Source organism: Lissotriton vulgaris, chromosome 6 (assembly GCF_964263255.1).
Source record: "Lissotriton vulgaris chromosome 6, aLisVul1.2, whole genome shotgun sequence".
Lineage (NCBI taxonomy): Eukaryota > Metazoa > Chordata > Amphibia > Caudata > Salamandridae > Lissotriton > Lissotriton vulgaris.
Window position 1 is genome coordinate 1,377,204,664 of NC_141694.1, and position 20,942 is coordinate 1,377,225,605.

At 42.7% G+C, this 20,942-nt stretch overlaps 1 protein-coding gene across 1 annotated transcript in view; it reads left to right on the top strand.

Annotated features, from left to right (window-relative positions):
* The window catches only part of FANCL (FA complementation group L), a 306,249-nt gene that overhangs the window by 242,791 nt on the left and 42,516 nt on the right, over window positions 1-20,942 (top strand). The window contains exon 12 of the mRNA XM_086927492.1: window positions 17,308-17,424. Coding sequence (XP_086783618.1) covers window positions 17,308-17,424 — 117 coding nt within the window. The remainder of the gene's footprint in view (window positions 1-17,307; window positions 17,425-20,942) is intronic.

Here is a 20,942-nt window from a genome sequence, read left to right on the forward strand (position 1 = left end):
TTCTTATGGAATGGGGCTGAAAGCGCACCCTCTTAGTATGTATGTATGTATAGGCATTTATATAGCGCACTACTTACCCGGAGGGTCCCAAGGCGCTTCGACCACTGCGAAACCCTTCCTGGCTTCCCTGAGAGATGGTCCCTTAATGGGTATCTCCAGGGTGAGACCAGGCATCCCCGGCGGTCTGGTGGGGCCGTTAGTGAAGATGAGGCAAGCTAATGCCCAGAGTTGCCGAGTGTGAACGCTGATCAGAGTGGGCACCGAGGCGAGAGAATTATCGAGTCCGCTGACCCTGGTCCAGAAACCTGCCGCGCCGGGAATCGAACCCTGGTCCCGGGCCGTCCTCTGCTCTCGGGTCTGCCGCCTCTAACCAGTGAGCCACACTACTTCACTTAGTTACTATGAAGAAAGAGAGGTCTGTCCTATTTGTCATGCACTCACCTGGTTCCAACCGCGGAGACTACACTGGAGCCAATGCTCATTTCCCTCCCGAGGACAATGCAGAGCAAGGAACTAAAACCTTCAATCCAACACTATCCCCTGGGGGAAGTGGGATTGGGATAAAATAAGAAAAGAGACTTGTGGCGCTGGATCTGCTCAGCAACTGTTTGACACTGCATAACACGATTTGTCACTTCTGAGATGTGCACTGGACCAAAACCTCTCTGGCTTTGCAATGACACAATGCACTGGAAATAACTAGGGGAGGCAGTTACCATCCAAACACTAACAAGTCTTTACATAAAATGAGCATGCATTACCTTTAGTGACACAAACTTACAGGTTTCATCAGCAGCTCGGCATGAAAGCAGAATGACCAAAATCACATACTGGAGTATGGCACTCCTAGGAATAAACTAGAAATACAGCTTGGAGTTATTGGCACGCTTCGGAATAAACTTGGAACATAGGTTGGAGTTAATGCACTCCCCAGGATACACTCGAAGCAAAGGTTGGAGTGATATGTATTTCTAGAGATACACTTGAAGCCAAGGTTGGAGTTACCTAAACTCCCAGGTATACAGTCGAAACATGGGGTGGGGTACAGGGTTGATGCATATATCAAAAACTCTGAAGTACTTTCTCTGGGAACTACTGTTCATCAGAGAAACACAGGACTAAATTCTTTAATCTTTGCTCTGTGACAGTTCTAGCATCAAGGTTGTAGGAAGGGTCTTGACTTGGAGGATAAACCCACAAGAAGCACTGGAGTAAATCACAGAGAGGATATGGTGGAAAAGTCTGTAGTTTTTTAAGAATGGAATACTCGGTCCTGTTTACTACTGTAGGAGGTTTAGTGAGCACTAACCTGATATCAGTGCTTAATTTGTAAAATATGAAGTGCAGGTGCTCAAATCTTTGTCGGAGGCCACACCTACTTTTCTCTGGCTCCACCCACTTCCTTCATTGGCCCCACCCGCTTTCTATATTAGCTCCACCCACTTCCACAACTGGCACTGCAAAAAGACAGATGCATTTCAGCAAAGGAGCCTTCCTCATAGTAAGGTTTGATAGGAGGTTCCCCTACTATTTCTACTTCTAGGAACATCCAGGCTAGTGTCCGGCGCTCAATATTTCATCAGCCTCAAATCACACATGCAGTCTGTCTTAAAAAAACATTATTACCTAGCTGCAGGCAGGTTAGACAAGCACGACGTTCTGATAATACAGCGCTCTAAATGGGATTTTACAGCCACAAGAAACTCACTAAAAGAGATATCACAGAAATACTCCTCAGTCCTGAAGCAGCACCCAGGCGGTGTAAAATGCACTGAATGCATTGGGCTCAAATAATTAACTGTAGGTCATGAGAAGCTGCAGTTAAACATACCTAATGAAGTATTTGCACAAGTCATCCACAGCCCCAGCCTGTGCCTGTACCTCCCTGAGCTGAAGATTCCTAAAATAAGTACCTCTTTCCCAGTACTGCTCTCTCCACAAGCCCAGGCTTTCCCTCCTCGCCCTGAATATTCCTGGCATAGGAGCATCTTTCCATAGTCCCAGCCTATCGCCTCCCACAGCACTGCTGTTATCAGAACACCTGTGACCTGTCCACACGCCCGGGTATAGCTCCCTGTGGCAGCTGTCCCTGTTCTAGGAACCTCTCTCCACAGTCCCATGCTGCCTCTTTTGTTGCAGCATTGTCTAGTAAGAGCCTCTCTCTGCCTCTCTTCTCCTTCAGACCCTCTGGAGCCTGCTGCACCCCGCCAAACACCCTCCTGCTCGCTTCCAGAAGTTTGAGGTGAACCTCTTTGCCCAGGGCCGGTGCCAGCACTTCTTCCTTTAGCCTGCTGCCTGAGGTACCACCCGCTGGGCCACGGGGCTCAGCCTGGTAAGGGCTGGCCTCAGCCACCATGACTATTTCAACAGGAGTCTGGGAAGTGGGAACAGGCACCGCTGCAGGGGGTGCGTTCTCTCGAATTTCGCCACCTCTCTCTGACCCCAGAGTCTCTTACTGTCTGTGACTTTGACCAAAGACCCCTCTGTGCCACCTTAGCCGCCCTCGCACACACTGTGGCTTCGCCGGTGATGCCTCTCTGACCCCTGAGTCTAGCACTCTCTGCGACCCCCCAGTGATATCTCTTTGTGTGCCGTCTGCCCCCTGTGTCTGGTGGTACTGTCTAAGGCTGCGAGGCACCAGTTCTGTCCCCCTGCCCCTAGTGTGGTACTCTGTGGTCTCTGTGATGTCGCTGCGACTCTGCCCCTTGAGGCTGGCACTGTCTGAGGCACCAGTGTGTCCCACTATGAGTGACCCTTTCTTGTGAGCAAAATCAAGCAATGAAGACGAGGGAATCATATAGAGATCAGAAATTGCACCCATTTGAGTCTAGCTGCTAATGTTTCAGATTGCTTATGTGTGACATTTTCATACATTCAGTGGATTTATGAGTCATTCAATGACTAAATGTGTGGCACTTTCTAGCGACCAAAATCATGAAATGAATTCAATGGAAATAGACAAATATCTGAAATCACACTCATTTGAGCAACAAGAAATTCGAACTCTGCAGCAGGTGCTTTTAAAGCGATTATTTAATTTCTAAAACATCAGCACCCTCCACCAAAAACTCAGCTTCAGTTGTGGCTGAACCACATGTAGCAAAGGGATCTCTGTGACAAAAGCTGCAACCCACTGAGCTATCCACATACAATACAGTTAAATACAATACAATACATTATGCCGGTACCAGTAGTTATATTAACCCCCTGGGCTACTCCATGGTTAAAGTAAAAACTGAAACTGCCACTAGATAAAATTCTGACCTCTCTCCAGCGGGAACATTAATCACCTGCCTCATCTCTGACATAGCAAGTCTCTTTGCACTGGGAAAATAAAGGCTGCTGCTTCATTGTGCCACTGTCAATCACGGATATTTAACACTTTGCACTAATAAATCATAAAAGCTGCTAGTTTAGAGAAAATGTCCACCTTCGATGGCACTGCATTTACAGCACAGAGAGAAAACATTAGTGTGCCCATTTTCCAAGGCGCTATGCCGTGCTGGAGCCCCCTCCCCATTCTAGTAACAAACATACCATGTCATCAGACAGTAGCAGATTAATAAATTAATAATATCTGATTTACCCGAATCTCTTTATCGCTGTCGGAATGATCCACGGAGAGGAGCTGCTGGTATGGCACTGTGGAACTATCTTGCCTCTTCAGAGTTTGAGAGCGAGCCATGCTATCTTGCCTCAATCTGTGCCACCTGCTCTCACTATGACCCGGACTCAGCACAAGTTGGGCTCTGCCTGGACAGGGCACAGCAAAAGAACATGTCGAGGTCAGGAAGAAGTGAAGACCGGCTTCCTCCTTTAACTCTGGGCCATGCAGCAGGAGGTTTCCTGGGTGCTTTGGGGCCCGGTTTGCAGACAGGAAATTCAACATCCTGCCACAGAATGCGCGCCGACCGGACATGGCTCCTCTGCAACAGTGTGTCCATGTGGGACCTGACACTACCCGGGGAACAGCAGCAGAAAGCAGGTTTGACTGCACAAGTTTAAAAAGCGTGGTATTTGATCATGCATTTCATTAGAAACATACTTGTCTCTGCAGAAAGCAGTTAGAGACGAGCTTGCAGCATTCTCCTCAACAATAGTATTGTCTGGACACCGACCCTCCCGCAAGAAGAAAGTACTACTGGAAGTGTGAACCTTCCGCCCTGGCTTGCCCCTGACAACATTTCTATAAATGAAAGCAATACCAAGCATACGCTGCACGGCGCACCCCCTCCTCCTGGGCTCATCAGATCCCATACTGCGGATCAGACTGTAAATCGGTCAATCCCTCCCCGGGAGCTGCTAATGGAAACTTTCAATCGGATCAATCGCCGCTGGGATGTCAGGATGTCCCCCGCCCCCTGGCCCCGTGCATTTATTATTTTAATTAAGTGGAGAGGATCGGATGCCAGAGAGCAGCCCCGCCCTGTAAACTTGACTCTGAAGGGGAAGGGCTGGGAGCTTGGGGGTCCTGAGCAGAGGGGTGCCCTGCCCCCGCACTCTAAACGTGTCTCTGAAGGGCTGGGGGCCCAGGGGCGTGTGTGTCTCCCCTCGGCTCAATGATCGATTAGCTCTTGTTAGCACTCAGTGCAGGATATTCAAATGAGCTCGGAGGATTACCCATGACCACGAGACAGGCCTCCTTTATTCTCGTGCCACAACAACACCGTTCCCAGGGCCCTTCTGGGCCCTGCCCCCCTCTAAGGGGGCAATTATCTCGAAATTTGGGTACCACGAGTCTAGGGGCTCCGGCAGCCTATGAGAAATGGCAGAGTTACACAGAGGGGACACCACCGAGAAACACAGACCACGGAACAGTGATCTAGCTTTGTGTAGCGCCTGCCTATTGCCTTGCACACCGTCCGAGGCATAGCAGAGTGTGATCTTCGCGGTCACCCCTGCTGAGACCCCAAATTGTGCTAGATGCTGTAGACCCGGCCCTATAAATTAAGTGCCGGTGCTAAGCACCGGAAAGCACCGGCACAAATTAAGCACTGCCTGATATCAGGTACTTAGCCTAGCTCTTCCACTTGACTGAAGTTCGAAGAAGATCTCGAGGGAGCGGGTGCCACGGGAATCACTGGTTCGGATCTACTTTAAGGAGACTAGAGTGCATCTTGGTTCTGACAGGATTCTTCAGGTGAATGGGAAGGGTGAAGCTTATTCTGCAGGGAGAGAGGTCAAGCTACGATTCGGGTTTGAATGGAGTTTATATAATCTCTATAGGGCTCAATGGATGGAGCTAGATCACATGGGGATCATGGCTGTCTGGAATGTTCTGGAACCTTAGGGAAAACATTTGTTAGTACACTTTCTTTTACCTTACAGAATGGGCAGGTGCAACTTGTTGATCAGATCCATTTAACAGGAAACAAATGTATCGCTTTCGCTAGAAAGTGCATAATGGAAAAAAACACCAAGGTCCCAGTAACAGCGGGAGCTAGGCTTGCCATTGGTGCATGGGATTTTGGGGGAAACTTGCAGGGATTTAATGGAAAACAACGCCTAGGCCCTAGGAATAGCAAGAGCAGTTAATCCATTGGTTCACAGCATTCGGGGAGTGCTTGCAGGGGTTAACACGTAATAGAAATTACGGGTGTTGGGGGAGCATCAGTCATGAGGGCGCTGGGAAATGTTAGTCATGAGTGTGTTGGGGGGACATCCATTATAAGGGTCCTGAGGGAAAGGGAAGCATTAGTCATGAGGATACCTGTGAAACATCAGTCATGAGGGTGTTGGGGGGACATCAGTTATAAGGATGCTGGGGGAGCAGCGGTCATAAGGATGCTGGGAAACATCAGTCATGATATCATAGCCTGCTACAGGAGTAAAGCCACATGAGCCCTGTGCGCTAACCACTACGCAGAGGATGCAAGAGGGGATTGTGACAGAGAGGGAGCAGGAGGGGTTGTGACAGACTGCTTTGACCTTGTTGCTGAAGGTGGTTTTATTGTTAAATGAGTGGAGTTTTTCCTTGGCTGCATTTGTGAACAAATCAAGTCAACTTATATTTTTTTAAATGGAGTAGCTCTGATAACTGATGTATCACATGGCATAAAGAAGATTTATAAATACCTTTATGCGGTTCCATGATCATTGCACAGCCGCATGTGAACTGTCTTTAAACGGAGAATACATTTGGTCATGAGTCCAGAAAAGATAGAACAGATCTAATTTTACTGTAGGTTTCATCTGACATGTGGGTGGGATGGCATCAGAACAAGTTTACAATTTTACTGCCCTTCTTAGTCATTGTTGTCAATCTCATGTGCACAAATACAGAATGAGTGACTAAAGTCTGGGGCACACATTTTCAGGGCGTAAGAGGAGTTCAGCATGGCAGTTCTCATGGACAGTTTCGTTATGAAGGGGAGGCATTAGGTTCAGTGATAGTTGTCCTTTAGAATTGGGTCTACTTTGTTTTTTTTTATGACAAGTCTTACATAATCTTGTTCTAATGCTACCTGAACCTCTCCTTTGGCTTGTGAGGTATTTGTTATATTAAGACAATGTAGCATGGAGATGTGCAAGCAGACTTTGCTATGCAAGGGGACATATGGCCCAAAAGGTAATTAGATGGTCTAAAGTACACAACTATACCCTCTAAGAATTCATAACCTATGCGGAGGGAAAAAATCCGGTTGATACTAGGGAGTTTAAATGTGAGATTTATTATAATAGTGAATTCTTAGAGATTTGCTGCAATTTCTTTTCTGATGTTTTATCGTAGAAGTGGTTTGCTAGTTCTGTACAGCATTCTGTGGACACAGCAGAAATAAATGGTTCCTTTGATTTGAGCATAGATCATTGAAAAAAAAAAATCTTCAGATTATTCTTGGCTTGGTTAATTGGTTCTCCAACAAAAACAAGGAACCATCTTTCTCGGAGTTGTAATAAGCTGAGCACACACCAGGTTTATTTCTTTTAAGTTTGAAAAGGTAAGTTTATTGAAAGTAAGTCTTATCAAGCAATACACAATATCTTGATCCAAAGCATCAAAGATAAACAATACAAAGTATAATGCAAGTGGCAGATAAACATAAAGTCATATAAAAGGAGAGGATTCGAGACAAGGACAGAGGATAAAGAAAAATTGGAAACAGTTGTGAACAAAGCAATTGCACTTTGAAGAAAATAGTATAATACATGAAGTATAAATGGCTAATGACAAAAACTAAGGAGTCAAGGGGGCAGAGGAACCTCTTGAGTAAACGGTGATGGAGCAAAGGATTTTTTTAGCACTGGCATCTAGAAAGTCAGTAACAGGAGACCACAAAAGCAGCCTCTTATGCTTCAGAGATGGGGAAATACAAATGTTGTGTCTAGCCTATGGTTATGACAGACGGAATACCACCAAGCTAAGTATGGGAGTTTAAAGGCATCCTTCCAGTGTTTTGTGATCTGCTGGAAAGCAGTAGCTAATAATAAGTCAACAATTTGAATTTGACCTTTTGGTTTATTCCAGCATGTAAAAAGACTATCTAGGAAAATATTGACAAATGTAAGAGGGATTGATGGTCCCAAAAATAGTATTAATTTGGAACCAAACTGATTCCCAAAATTGAAAAAAAGGGGGCATGAAAAAAGTAAATGACTGATATCCACCTGCGAAAACGAACAAGACCAACAGGTATCAGGAGTATCAGAGTGCATTTTATGTAAAGAGACTGGTGTCAAAAGTAGTCTGTTATATATACAGAAGAGAGTTTGTGTGGTGTTAGCAGCTCTGGAAGACTTCCTAATTTTTAACCAAATTTTATCCCAGAAATGTATGGGCCAAATTGTGTCTAAATCATTCTCCCAGGCAATCTCAGTCTTAATTTTAGCTCTTCGTAAAAGTGGAGATAATAAACAAGTGTATAGGGTAGAAGCCCTAGGTGATTTGCGTAGAATGGTTGACCAGCAGTGATTCAATGGCGAGGGAGAGTCAGGTAAAGATTGAAAATATGAGTAAGAATAGAGAGTACCAGAACGTAAAGTTGAAAATCTATTAGAAAATGACGAAGGTAGATGAAAGAGGGAGCTAGCTTTGGAAAAAGCCAAAAAGGAGTTGTTTTCAAATAGTTGATGTACCCATAGAATGCCCTTGTATCTCCAGGTTTTCCAATAGACCGGTTTACCTTTAACACGAATAAAATTATTGTGCTAAATAGTGGAATTAAGGAATGTATTAAAATCATGGGGTTCAATAAGGAGGAGTTTATTTAAGCTGTTGCACAAATATTTGATAATTGGGTGTGCAAGGTATGGGGTTTCCTCGTAAAACATAAATATTCTTGAAAATAGAATGGGAAAAGGAAGGAATTTGCTAAATCAATCCATAGAGGGAGGTCTGGAGAGGGGGTTGAAAGCCATTTGGAAATATGTTTTAATAGGAAAGCCTTGTGATATTTTGGGAAATCAGGAAACTGAACCCCTCCTTCGGATTTCGGACGCGATAACTTTACTAAGGACATTCTAGATTTTTTGTTTAAGAAAAGAAGTGAGAATGGAATTGATTTTGTGACTCAAAACCTTCTGAGATATGGGAACTCTGCGTTGTTGTTGCTAACCTATCGCTGAACTTTATAGTCTTGGGCGACTTTAATGTTCTTATGGACAACGAACAATGCACTCTTCTCAATTAACTGAGACTCTCAAAGGACAAAATCTCACTCAACGTCAGACAAGGACCCTGAGATCTAATCACCAAGTACTTCTGGTTACCCCCCGCTTTAAAAAGCCAGAGTAGGCGGCCGATCCTTTGCAGTAAGAACGGCCCACATATGGAATTCCCTACCCGAGACAATAAGGAATGCAAACTCGGAATTTGCCTTAAGCAAACTTCCTAAAACCTGGTTTTTTAACCTCCCTTAACTCTGAAACTTATTGGCAGTTCACTTCCTCTTCCTGTGCTCCGAAATAAGCGCCGTGACACCTCCGTTGGAGGTAGCTGTGCGCTTACAAACTACTAAAATAAATGGGAATGGAAATTGGAATGTTAGATAAAGGAGAATGGGTGTTAGCATCATTTTAATAGTGTCAAGCCAGCCCCACCACGAAAGATATAGAGGGTTCCATTTGGTCTTGAGGAAGTGAGTTTCTCAATGCATTTATTGAAGTTTAGCTCAATTGATGATTTGATGGAGGTGGTAAACCATATACCTAGATATTTTATGTGAGTAGGGTTCCATGTGAAATTAGAGATGGAAAAATCAGCTTTGAAATTGTATTTCGACGAAGGTAACATTTTGCATTTATCATTATTTATTTTGTAACCTGAGACTAAAGAGTGCGAATCAACAGCCTTTAAGAAAGCCGGTAAGAAATCTTGGGGATTAGAGAGGAATAAAAGAACATCATCAGCATATGCAGCCAATTTGATTTGTAGAGATTGACGTGTTTCCCATAATGGATGTATTTTGTCTTATCTGAGACAAAAAGGGTTCTAATGCTAAATTAAAGAGAAAAGGAGATAAGGGACATCCTTGTCTAACACCCCTATGAAGAGAAAAGTAGGATTAAGTAAGACCGTTGGCAAAGATAGAGGCTTTAGGGTTTGAATACAGCAAAGAAATCAGCGAAATAATTTTTGGGGCGAAAGCTAAACCATTTAAGAGTCTGAAAAATAAAAGGCCAGTACACACTATCAAACACCTTCTCTGCATTTAGGGCAATGGCAGCAAGGGACAAGAAAGGCTAGAGGATTTGGAAATAATATCAAAGAATAAGCGGCTGTTATAGTTTATAGATCTACCTTTAACAAAGCCTGACTGTTTCTTCCCCAAAAGATGGGGCAATAGAGACTCCAAACGAAAAGCTAATGATTTCGAAAAGATTTTATAGTCTATATTAACTAGGGAGATGGGTCGATAATTTTTGCAGTAACTTAAATCTTTCCCCTCTTTTGGAATGAGACAGATTAAGGCGTCCCTAAAGGTGCCAGAGGAGTATCCAGAAGAAAGAAAAGAAGTTATTAACGTATGTAATTTAGGAAGAATACGTTGGGCAAAATTTAAAAAGAATTCAATGGTAAAACCATCTGGTCCTGGAGCTTTGTCTTTTTTAAGGGATTTTAGAGCATTAAGTAAATCGGTCTGAGTCAAATCAAATTCAAGAGGCTCAAGATGTGAAGAGAGGGGTGGGGGTTTATGGATTGAAGAGAGATAGAGGGAAATATCATCCTCAGTAGGATATGACTCCGGAGTGTACAGTTTCTTGTAGAAATTAACACATTCTTGTAAGATGTCAGCATCTTTGTGTTTAGAACTATTGGTGTCTGATAAAATAGAATCTATATGAAGTTTATTTTGTTTGGTTTTCAAATAATTGGCTATCAATTTACCAGATTTATTCTGGCCACCACAGAATTTAGCGCTAGTCTTTAAGAGGAACAAGGAGGCCGCATCTGTTGTATCCTTGTTATATTCAATAAGATCAGTTAAACAATCTTTAGATTTGGAAGTGTAATAGGTGTGTACTAAAGATTTTATTTTTGAAAGGAGTTCTTTATTTATAATCCGATATGATTCGCGTTTATCAGAGGTATATCTAATAATAAAGTCTCTAGCAGAAGCTTTAAAGGTGTCCCATATTATATGGAAGGGCATGTTGTCTACGTCATTTAGAAGAAAGTATTCATTAAAAAAAGAGGTAAAGGAGGTGTTAAAAGTAGAATCAAGAAGCAGAGAGTTATTGAAGCGCCATCTACGAGGATGATCTGTATGAGGTAAAAGATCCAACAGAATGGAAACTGGGGCATGATCAGAAATAAGTATGGGACCTATATCTGCAGAGATGAGAGATTGGGAGACATTGTGTGATAGAACAAATAATCTATTAATCATTGAGTCTGATGTGGTGGAGAAAAAAAAGTGAATTCTTGTAGTTTCGGATTACAAAGTCTCCAGGCATCAGATAAGTATAGGTGTTTGATGGTTTGCGTAAAAGTTTTATGTGGCTTTGAAGGAATAAAAGGTGATGGGGATTTCCCATCTAAAAAAGGGTCGAAAACCTGGTTGCAATCTCCAGCTAAAATCACAATAGGATCAAAATGCTGATATATCAATTGATTCATATGAGACCAAAAAGGAGCATCTCCAGAAGTAGGGGCATAAACATTAAAAAGAGAGAGGGGGATACCATCAATTTCTAGCTTGGTATATTTCCATCTACCTTTTTCCTCTTTTCATTGCGAAACAAGGGAGGCCGTCATAGATTTATGGATTAGAGTGACAACACCATTACGCTTACCATCTCCAGGTGAGTAAAAAGGTTCACCAACCCAGTTTTTCCTCAGTTTTAAAGACTCAGGATCATTAAGATGAGTTTCCTGCAATAGAGCAATTTTAACATCTAATTTAGATAGATACTATAAAACCCTTTGTCTCTTAATAGGGGAGTTTAAACCTTTAACATTCCATGTACACATTTTTAAAACCATAACTCAAGAACAATGCATTGAATCCATCATAATACCACTACCAATAAAAGACATATCAAAAACCTAAGAATGCATGTAATATTTGAAACTTGAAAAATTGGAAAAAGAAAGGAGAGAGAAGAGATGAAGGGGGAAGAAAAAAAACAGGTCTATTTCTAATATTTCTAATATTCAAGTTAGTTCTTAGGTGGCTTGAACAATGCCACTTAACACTGAGTTCCCTGTGGAGTTAGCAAGCTACACCTAATGGTGTTTGGTGTGGAAGGCAGTAGTTTATCAAGTTCAGCATTTCTAAAAATAACATTTAAAAAAGTGTATTTTTATTTTATATTCATAGTCCATGCAAGATGACTTCTGTTCCGTCTTTTGTCTAGTAATAGATGATTTTATGAGGTAGAGATTTGGAAGTGATCATCCAGTAGGTAACTATATCTTAACCTCATTTTAAAGAGGTTACGTGCTTCAAATGCAGATGCAGAACCATATATTTTCTGGTTGTCAGAATCTAATTAGTCCTTTACTTATTTAGGTCCTCTGCAGATGCACGGTTTTTAACAAGTGGGTGTTATACTATCTGTTATTTTTCTTTTTAAAGAGGATAGAGAAATGCATATTTGCAAACATGTAGCTGTGGTGTATTGGATTGTAAAGATAAGAGATGGGTTTTGTATATGATTGTTTTACCTCATCTCTGTTTATTTCCATGTCGCTACAAACCATGTCATTACCAGGAGTTAGGTTAATATCCTCTAGAGAGTAAGATGATTGATTGTTTCTGTCAGTACGAACATATCTGATTATGGTATGATAAAGTGAGCATTAGTCACCACTAATCTTCAGCTTTATTAATATGTATTTCAGATTATTTATTTAGGTCTTAGTAGACCGGGTATTGACATTGTTTAGTTTTAGCGACGCATGATAATCATTGCATACGAGTATTTGAGGAATATGGGTGGAGGTTGGAGAACTTCTAGAAGGAAGTTGGCATTTTCCAGAGGGACCTTCCTGATAAACTATTTGGTCTTGTTGAAAGGGTATCTTGTTTGTGCATAACATTACCTATCTTCTGATCTGAGTCCTCTTGTAGAATCGAGCATTGATGTCTTGATCTGTATTTAGAGAGACTGGTGTGACAATTTGATGGCATAAAGTGTAGCAGCGAGCACTTCAGCATCCTTGATACAGGCTTCAGTTTTGCTACTTAGGTTAGTTACAAGAATTTGAATTTCGGTTTATTGGATTGGAATGGAGGCGTCATAATAGGGGTTTTGGAAATTATGTGCTTGTAACACTTCCCTCCACTGATAACAAGCAACACTCCGTGTTGAGTAGGATTCTTTAATTTCTTTACAGCAAAATTACTTCTTGTCTTGGAGCAAAGTATTAAATAACCTTTCTTGTTCAGAAATGTGGTTTCCATTTATCCCTATCTACATGCAGACATCCAAATACGTCCATGTACAGATTATCATTGGCCCTCATTCTCCTCCCAGGTATCTTGTAGAGAGGGCAAAACTGTCTCAGTATTTCGCTTTCATTGGTACGACTGTTTCTCCTTTTTGACTACCACCCCTACTTGTTGTCTAAAGGAACCATCAATTGCTTCTTGCCAGGAAATTATAAGGCAATAATCAACAAGAGAGAGAGGGATTAAGGGGAAACAGGATGGAGCACTCTTGGTCCCCCTAATCAATGCAATGAAAAACAACGAAAGAGTGTCCCTCTCAAAAAGAGGAGCAGTGGACAAAAGAAAAAAGAATCATTCTTGATTCTTTTAGAAAGCCCTCACTCACCAACCTACTTGGTGACATGCTTCATTATCGGGCCCAACCAGGAAGGTCTAAAATCAACCTGGTGTACTTAGACGCCAGAATTACTGCAGAGCTGGTTAGTATTTGTGTGTGTGGTAAGTGATGTGAGTTCAAAGTGATTAGGTTGTGTCCCCAAAAAACTTTATTCACAGGCCAACCCAGCCCGGTTAAAAAGGGAGCGGGCAGTTGGGAAGCTGGATCGATGTGTCAGCTATGCCACGCTAGGTGAGGTCAACATGTTTCTGCCTACTAAAATGCAAATCGCTAGGTATTCGTCAGGACCAGTGTTAGACCTCGGCGGTATGAGCACGCTAAGGCTCACCCTGACCTGGTGGCCATTTATGTGAAAATTGAACAAAAGCAGGGAAAATATTAAAAACGTGTTACAAGGAGGGTACTCGCAAAGTATCAGCACCCATCAGCTATATGATATGCAAGCGTTGAACTCACCATGGGTCTCGGGAGGGGGGTGGGGGCTAGTAGGCACACCGCCAGCAAAGCCAGGCACCCACTTGGAACCTGGATCGACCTCTCTTACCGGGACCCGTCAATCTTGAAAGGAAATTATAAGGGCTAGTCTTTGGCTGTTAGTACAGGTCTCATGTCGCATAATCATTTGAGGTGCTTTATATGGAGCTGTTTTTGTCCCCTCCCCGTATGCCCTTTCCCTTGTGTCCTGTATGAGTATTGGTTGTCTGGCCCCATACTGTACTTAACATTTCTATTGGATATAAAAGAGTATATTTCTAGTCCTTTGCCTTTAAAAGATGACTGTGCTCATTGTCTCGTGGTTTGTTATACCAATTGTTGCAGATGCCCTGAACTGTTTGGCACCTTCGCTCATTTCCCTGCTCTCCTGGGCCATGATCACACTAAGACTGGGTTTGGCTTCTGGATCAATTTTCCTCCTGTTCTCACCACTCCCCGTGCCTCGGGAACCAGCCAGATTTGGTGGTCTTGCTCCAGACAAGGTAGTAGTGAAAGGGTTGGGGTAGTGACCATGCTCTGTTTTGATGGCCGTGACTTGGGATTCCCTACTTTAATCGCATCGAAGTGATCCCCCTTCAAGACTATAGCATGCAATTCAGGATCTTTTGCTGATACTCTAGAGTGGGGATGCCTATGCATTGGTGACTCAGGGTATGGAAGTCCACAAATGGGCAAGTAACTAGTAGTCTGGGGCTCTTCTGAGGCTTGAGAACTGGCTACCCCTTAACAGTGCTCCTCATGATGTGGTGGGAACCTCATGGAGATGTAAATCGTGAAACTGGTTGATACTTATCTTGTCCTGAATTTTTTGTATCATCCTCAAGGTTAAGATTGGATACCAGTTTATGATCTGATTCCGACCTTATAGCTGTGTGATTAGAAGGAATGAGCTATTTAGAATTGCTCCTAGAAGAACCTCTGTAGATTGTGGATAGAGTGTAAGGGATGTGGATAGACTGTCTTGACTTGCTGGAGAAATGTAAGGTTATCATTTCCACAAACAATGTGCTGAGTACATAAACAAATGTGTAGTAGTCTTTAGTGCAAAGATGGACTTGAGGTTAGAAGGTGGTGTTTGTTGGAAAGGTTCATTTGCACATCACTGTTATTTCTGTAATTGCTGCCAGTTAAAAAGAGTTCTAGTTTCTAGAGAATGAGAATGAGGTAAACCTCTTAAGATCTTAATTGTTGGGCAGTGTCATCAACTGTGGATCTGTAAAACGTTCCCATTGACTGCGTCATCATCATTTCTCCTTTGGAGGCGAAGGGGGCTCAGATTGAGAGTTTGTCAGTCTGTCTGCCGGAGAGGGCATGATGATTTCATGGTGGTACATCGAACGCTTATGTGAAATAAGTCTGCATCTTAGTAGATTGTTTCAGTAGATTGAATATAAGGATGAAAATAATTTCCTCCAGTGACTGTGCCCAGGATACCCTGATGGTTTCTTGGTGGTACGTCTAACAGATTTATGAAAAAAGACAGCATTTTAGTAGAGGGTTTCAGTAGATTGAAAATAACGAGAAAATTTTCACCCAAGGACTGTGGCATGATTTTCTCATTCTTTCAACATGCAAATGGAGAAGGGGAGGTTAGGCCACCGTACTTCCTAACCCAAATTCAACAACACGAAAAGGAATGCTCAAATTGAAACAGGACATTTTCTCCTATTTGGGAATTCAAGTCCAAGCCCTATATGGTCATCGCAAGAATTCTGTCAGGACATGTGGGTAGACCAATCTTTTGGAAGAGGAAGCTTCACACACAGTTTGTTTCATGCTTCATCATCGACAAATTCGCTCCACCCTGGTAGGACAGTGACACCAGGGCGGACTTGACGTGACTCAGAGGTCAAGCAAGAGCTATTGTCAAAACCATCTCCCTAAACGGCTCCAGCAGCTGGGAGACAGTTTCAAAGCACAATGGTCTTTTGACGAATGTGCAACTAAAGAGGATATTTTCCCCTCCGAGACTGGGGAGCTGGTATCCCCTTAATTTAGGGTGTTATGTACCTATGTCCAGTTAGGAGTCACCTGGGGTTTAGGGTTCACCATATGTTGCTTGTGGTGTTTAAACCAGTCCACTAGGGATACTTGGCCTTAAAGAGTGTCCACAACCTATATAGCCTAACTACAGCGGCAGAAACAAGTAGCCTTATGGAGATGGTTTTGAGCCATTGTTCTAAATTGCCATCTCCTTGTTGTTTATAGATTTACTTGTGGTCCAAATATTAAAGGTGTTATACCTGGATACCCCAAAGTATTTTTAATATATCTGAATCCCGCCATTTGTCTACTGGTCCAAATGGCTTATCTAAGAACTCCCTTCTTAGTTCTAGTCCATCAGGAGGTTGAGTCCGCCCTGTTGGCACTGTCCTACCAGGGTGGGAAGAGGTTGCCGCTAATGAAGCATGACACACACTGTGATTTGTCTACCCACGTGTCCTGACCGCATTCCTGCGACGTCCAAATAGGGCTTGGACTTGAATTCCCAAATTGGAGAAAAAGTAATTTTTCAATTTGAGCTACCCTACCTTTTCATGCTGTAGTGTAATGAGTTTCTCATTGCCATAATCTCATAAGTATAAAGTGCAGATTTCAGTTCGGTAGGCAGTGACATCTATTTTCCTACAATATAGAATTATGATGCTTTTTGGGTAGTTATCTGTTGCAGAGGTCGAATAATCAATGTTGGTATTGAAGAATAATAGATCCGTTTTCATTACTCCTTTTATTTGCTTTGCAGTGTGTATTTGCTGTTATGATTTAATGTATAGATGTGCATGCAAGATGCTAAATGGTCTTTGCTGTGTACTTAAATATGTCAGGTTTGTATGCTTTCCTGGTAATTGTTGCATTCTGTACCTTTAAGTTGGTAGCATATCTGGATTTTATTGATCCACGTATGAGCTCTGGTGGGTTATTAGAAGGGGACAGTGGTGAAAAGTATATTAGAAAAGGAAACAGAGCGAAGTAACTAATTGAGGTGCGCATATAAGCCCTGGAAATACAGTAACAAAGGGAAGAGAGAAAAGGGGTGAGAAAAGGACCAGGGAAAATTATATGTCTAATATGAAGCAGGCTAAAGTATGAGGTAAAAAAATATGGGTGATTATCTCATAAAAATACCCTTGGGGATTGACAAATCAGGACAATTGAACATGTGTGTTAAAAAGTAAAGTTATAGGCATGATGTGGTAATCGTTAATTGGTGAAATAATGTCAACCACTTACCTCAGTTGAGTGGAAAATTACAGTGCACAAAGTATAATTAGCACACATTCCATAGAGGTAGCAGATTAGATTAGTAAATTACTGTTCTAGCAATATACCAAGGTAAAATCATTCTTAAGTAGGCAATGGATTTCTTGTTGAAACTGAAACATGTTTTCAATCTTTCCCGAGACGGTTGTCTTGGCCTGCCCATATAGGACTGATGTACTAAAACTATATACTGTATACTGTATACTAGCAACAATATGTTCAAATTTAGTGGGACTACTTTCAGTGTGAGGAAATTAATCTCGTGCCCCGAAAATGCATTTATTTTGTTAAAGTTCAGTTCTTTTTTTTATTTTTATACAGGATTACAGTATGGATTGTGGCATATGCTATGCTTATCGACTCGATAATGCAATACCTGATCAAGTTTGTGACGATCCTCGGTGCGGCCAGCCATTCCATCAAGCTTGCTTGTATGAGGTACAGTATTTAATTTTTTCCATCTCTATAATGAATTTTCCTAGCCATCTGAAGCCATTGCTGTCTTCAGTAAGCATACTCAGTGATAGGCTGTGGTCAAGATGTTTTTGGAAGAAATGCTCTAGACCTGGTAGATCTAGCTATTGAGGTTGGTAACCACATGGACAAGCTACTTTATTTGATCAGTTTTTATCAGGACCCCTTTTCACATTCTCCACTGTATCTGATTATTCATGGCTTTTTCATATTGTGCTGTTGCATAGGTTGAAACATCTATTTACTAATACATCTTTTTTTGTCTGGCCTCAGCAAATAACTTTTGTTTTCAAGAATAAAAATCTATATATTTACATATATAGTCTCCTATAGCCATTGGCTTGTAGGTGTGATTCCCCCTGCATTTCTTGTTAATCACAACTTTTGGATAGCCTAGAAGAGGATTTGTCATTCACTATTATGCCACTGGTTGTATCATTCCACCCCTTACTGTGTGTTTTTATTGCAGTGCATGAGGCGCATTGATTTCAGTAGCTGCAACAGCAGAATGCTTGAGCCATCATGAAAAGCGGGTCCCCTAGTAATGGCAAGACATTGCATGTTAGCCAAATGCTTTTTAGAAATATGATGTACATAGGTTCGTAAAGGTATTATTTGGCTTATTTAGACTTTATGCACTTATACAAAAACATCTTTTTACTATTGCATAAAATTATGCCACAAAAGCTTTTAAATGTAAGGCATCAGATTTGAGCATTAATTGTTTTATATACTGGCAACCAGTGAAGCTCTAGTAAGATTCCTGTGGCCTTCTGGTACTTAGACAAGATTGCAAGTACGTGTGGTACTGTGGGACCAGCTGTAAGACAGTGGCTTGAATCTGGAGCTCCAGTGGTTCAACACACCATCCAGCCAAGAGGAGCATAAACCTCCTTCCCATCTGCACTGGACAAGTAACAAATATTATGTGTATTTTTATAGTGCCTAATCACCTTTGAGGGTATCCTGGTGCTTAGCAGGTGTATGGTGCTGGCCTTGAGGTGTCTTTAGCTTCTTGTGGAATTCAAGAAGTGATGAGAAGGCTCTGGTGTGGGAGATCGTTCCACACTTTAGGAGCAATGTATGAAAAAGCACAGCCTTCTGCTTTTGCGTGAGCGTGATACGTGTGCAAGTGAGAGTCCAGCTGAATCGAGGTGCTTGATGGGTTGCTGTAACTAGCTGTTCAGGTAGGTAGGAACTCGGTTGTACAGCGCTTCGTATGTGTGGATAAGGAGCTTGAAGTGTGCACATTTATGTATAGGAAGCCAGTGTAGCTTCTTGTGGTGTGGGGTGATGCAAGACTAGGATGGGACATTAAGAACTAGTCTGACTGCTGTGTTCTGAGCGGTCTGAAGTATTTTTGTGAGCTGGTGTGTGAATCCTGATTAGAGAGAGTTCCCGTAGTCCAATCTGCTGGTGATGACCGTTTTCCTGGTTTTAGTTAGCCAATTGAAAACCTTTTTCAGCATCTCAGGGTGCGGAAGCAGGCCATGGCGATAGTGTTGACCTGGGCAGACATGGCAAGCTTGCTGTCGATGACGATATAGAGGTTTTTTGTTTGTGTGGTGAGAGTGGGTTGGAGGTCCATAGGCCACCAGGTAGAGTTCCAGGCTGAACCATCTTTTCCGAAGATCACCACTTTGATCATGTCTATGCTGACTGAGGCAGTTAGACTTTATTCAGGTGGCCTCTTCGGTCATGCACAAATCGAAGTTGTTTCTGGTGTTGGGTGTTCTATCTGAGTGGTTTAGTATCAATTGTGTTTCATCAGCGTAGGTGAGTATGTCAATGTTGTGTGCGCAGGTGATGTCTGCCAGCAGTGTAATGTAGATGTTGAAGCTGGTCGGGCTGAGCGAGGAACCCTACAGGACTCCGCAGCTAAGTTTTAGGGCTTCTGAGGAGTATCATGGCATGTTGAGTGTTTGTGTTCTTCCAGTACGAAAGGTGCAGTTCCATTTGAGGGCGGGTCCTGGGATTCCAACCTCATGAAGTCCCCTGATCAGGACGGGATGAAAGACTGTGGAAGGCTGCATAGAGGTCAAGAAGGAGGAGGGCTGTGGTTTCCTCCTCTGTCGAGAATCATCCAGATGCAGTCTGTTGCTCCTATGAAAACTATCTCTGCACTGTGGTCTGGCCTAAAACCTGATTGACATAGGTCTGTAAGAGCTCAGTGCTGGGAGAGAAATAACCTCCAGAAAACGGGAGGCAGCTAGCTAAAGCGGCCCAGGTGATAGAGACATGATGCAATCTTAACAGTGCCCTGTCAAGAGCCCTAGAAAGATAGTTGGCAGGCACGAAGGGCATTACCCAGGGCTGGATCGATCAAAATCAAATGCCATGGAAGCTACTCTGAGCAGAGAGTCCCACTTAAGTCTGATACAAGAGAGAAGCCTACTAGACATTTTATTGATTTCATAATAAGTGACAACACTTTCTTCTTTTCGAGACACACAGCTTACTTATGCATAGAGTCACTTTGTCATCCTCTAGTTATATAGCTGGTCTCCTCGAAGCTAAGGTACTCGTGACGGGCATGTCAGATTAAGTGTCATTTGTTGCTATTAACTCAGTTGGTGCCAACTTGAAACCCCCAGCTTCTAGGAGCCCATGCGAGGGGACTCCCATTGGTCTTGGTTTAATTTGTTCCAGGCAAGGGCAGTAGACCCAACCACACAAGTGGCGCACAGTTTTTATCAGCACAAGTGTGTCAATGCTGGGTATTAGGAATTTTGTGGATTCCTGCGGATTCCGGAAGTTTCCATCACAGAAATGTTGGGAAAGTTTGATGTTTGCAGGGCACTTTGGGCGAGAACATGTCATGGGATTCATGCAAGACACCACCACCCTGGAATCCCCTAGTTGACTAGTTTTTAAAAATGGCTGTGGTTGGTAAGTTTCCATGACAGCTGAGCACAGCCCCAAGTTCCGCAGCTACCCCTGTTGTCGGTCTCTCCAGGTACCAATTTAGGGCATTTTGTGTCAAGGCCTCTTGGCCCACCCACACAAGTGAGGTACCATTTTTATCGAGCTCTTGGGGGAATTCTGTGTGGTCGGCAATGTGTGGCTTCCTGCAGATTCCAGGAGTTTTCCTCACACAGAATGTGATGAAAATGTGTTTTTAGTCAAAGCTTGAGGTTTGCAGAGTATTGTGGCTAAGAAACTGTTGTGCAATGCATACAAAGGACACCACCCTAGATTCCCTCGGATATATAGTTTTGGAAACTGCCTAGATCTGTCAGGATTTCGAGGTGGCAGCCTACCCAAGCCTCAAAAGCACAGCCGTCCTACCCATTGCAATTGGGACGATATTGGGAGTTAGCCACGCTCTCCTGGCCCATATGTAAAAACAGCACCCAAAAGAATCAAATGTCCTCTTGCTTGGCATTGAGATGGGGTTCTTTAGTCCGCAGGGGAGCAGAAAGACTGTTTAGGTTTTATGGGTCAGGGTGGGGCCTGATGTTTGAATGGGCAAGACCCATCAA